The sequence below is a fragment of the Sinocyclocheilus anshuiensis genome, unplaced genomic scaffold (genome assembly GCF_001515605.1).
Source record: "Sinocyclocheilus anshuiensis isolate Anshui unplaced genomic scaffold, SAMN03320099.WGS_v1.1 scaffold420, whole genome shotgun sequence".
In the NCBI taxonomy this organism is placed as follows: domain Eukaryota; kingdom Metazoa; phylum Chordata; class Actinopteri; order Cypriniformes; family Cyprinidae; genus Sinocyclocheilus; species Sinocyclocheilus anshuiensis.
In genome coordinates, this window is record NW_015557082.1 from 938,008 (window position 1) to 940,335 (window position 2,328).

Below are 2,328 nucleotides of genomic sequence, written 5' to 3' on the forward strand. Positions count from 1 at the left end.
GCAATGTAAGTCGCTTTTGGATAAAAGCATCTGCCAAATACATAAATGTAAATGCATACATAACTGCATTCACAAAAGAAGTGATTGTGAAAGTTATGGCAGAGTGAATGGTTCTAGTCCAACTTCGGTCAATTCCTTTTTCTATTCCTAAAATCCTGTTCTCTTTCTCTCACCCCCTACTTTCCTGTCTATATTAAAGGTAAAACAAAAATTAGTAAACACGTGTGTATTATCCCAATTCAAGTTTGCCACTTTAAACCTCAATGATGGAAATGTTGACTCTATAAATGTATCTCGGAAACTTAATCTGAATATGTGACCTTTTGATCAAATAAATATTTTTTATCATGATGGTTTGCAACAAACTTCCTGGAATATAGCCAATGTTCAATTATCAAAAATGAGTAGGATGACTCATGACTACTGAGTCAAAGCTTGGTTTCAATCTGATATGTATGCTGGATTTGGAGACGCAGATTTAGCTCTGTTATCTTTGCGCTGAGAGTTTTGCGTCTTCAATCTTAGTTTATGGGGCAGGGCGGTGCTGGAATCTGCTGGCACCTGCTGCTCGCCCTCCTCGTCCGACAAGATCCTCTGATTCCCTGGCTGGAGCAGGGGCCGTCCTGCCCAAGGTGCTGCTGCTGGGGTGAGGTGTGGAGGAAAGAGTAAAGGTGAGGCTGTAGAAGAATGGAGAGTGGGGAAGTCTAGGAGATATGGGTGGTTTCTTCGTATGGCCATAGGATGCATAGGCAGGAACGCCGACCCGGGGTGGGTGCCAAGACAGAGGGGTGCTTGTTGGTTCCCCGATAGATGAGAAGCCTCTCTATCTTGCCGTCTACTCCAGTAGAGGTCTTTGTCTGGGCAAGAAACCAAAGGTTGCGGCGCCAAAGTGTGAAGCTGAGATAGAGCCCTTTGAGATGGGGAATAGGGCATCCCAGGGTTAAGCAAACCGTATCGAAGCTTCAGAGCCAACAGCTCGGCTCGCAGACGAGCGTTTTCCTCGCTCAATGAAAACAATCGAGTCTCCAACACGTAATCGTTGACCCTTCGTTTCTCTCGCGAGCGCTTCGCCGCTTCATTGTTCTTGTGCCGTTTCTCCCAGTAGTTTGCGTCTTTCTTGTCTTCAGGTATGAATTCCCGTTTGCGACGCAATCCCAGACCTCTTGGAGAGAGCTCTTCGTCTTCTCCCTCAGGTTCCCACACCACCTGTGAGAAAGCGGACTCCATTTTCACCAGGTGTGACTTTTCTGATTGGTTTTGCTCAAGATGCACCTGTTCTCCTTCTGTGCGTGGCGTCTGGAGTTACTCAGATGTTAGTGCCTCTTCTCAGTCATACTGTAGCCAGGAGCTTTACCTATAACGAAAGAGCACAGTTATTTCCTTTGCAGGTGGTCTTGTTGATGTGTCAGATTTCACCAGGCAGTCATCGATGCAAAGTTATGAGCGTCATAGCAAAGCAATTTCTGCTGAACATGTTGACTTTTGCCTGCTAGGTACCAGCTTGGTTACAGGTTCCTCACGTCTGAACCTAAAACTCTGTAATGTTCTTGACATTAAGGGTGTAGATGAGGTAATACATCAAAAATCCCCTTGTGGTGACTGCTGTTGTTGTTGTTGCAGTTGCGCTAGTCAGTTAAACAGCTACACCATTGTTCTGCTAACTAAAATTAAAATATTAACAATTGTTGAAGATTATTACTAATACCTTTAGAGACTCTACATCAAGGACTTTCTTCCAGCTCTATGCTTCAGCTCTCTGCCTATTGCCAATACTGTTGATAGTTCAAAAATGCTTGAGCAATGCTAATAGCAGCAGCCTTTTTGAAGTGACTATGAAGTGTTAATCAATACTGGAGGCGTGTGAGCATCCTGGACATGAATACGACCACTGGGGTGATTCAGAGAGGGTGGGAACCTAAGTCTTCCCAACGGGGGTTCCAAAACCCCACACACTGTCTGATGGGCCGTCGTTTTGTGGGTTACCAGTGGAAGAATGGTTGATTGTGAAGGACAGAGAGAGATCTAGTGAGACCAAACTCTATGCTAACAACTGTACAGACCTACTTCCCCTCTGATGTCATTGACACATTGTATTCTGTCTCTACACTGACACTTAGAACTGGTAATTTTAGCTTCCTTTCCAGACAAAAGGTCAGATAAAACAATTTCCTTCCACACGATCGTATGCATCTCATGTATTAGTTTTCTAAAGAGCAAAAGAAAAGTTAAACTTGCTGATCTAAACACAGCATTTGGACACTTGAGTCACATTTACAAATGTCAGAATGCCATTGCATTAGATAACACAATATCAAAGTGAGAGTCGTC

General features: G+C 44.0%; 1 protein-coding gene across 1 annotated transcript; it reads right to left on the minus strand.

Annotated features, from left to right (window-relative positions):
* Positions 1-441: 441 nt before the first annotated feature.
* On the minus strand, positions 442-1,227 carry LOC107676982 (nuclear factor interleukin-3-regulated protein-like). The gene has a single exon (XM_016471756.1). The coding sequence runs from the start codon at positions 1,225-1,227 to the stop codon at positions 442-444; it is 786 nt and encodes a 261-aa protein (XP_016327242.1).
* Positions 1,228-2,328: the final 1,101 nt, after the last annotated feature.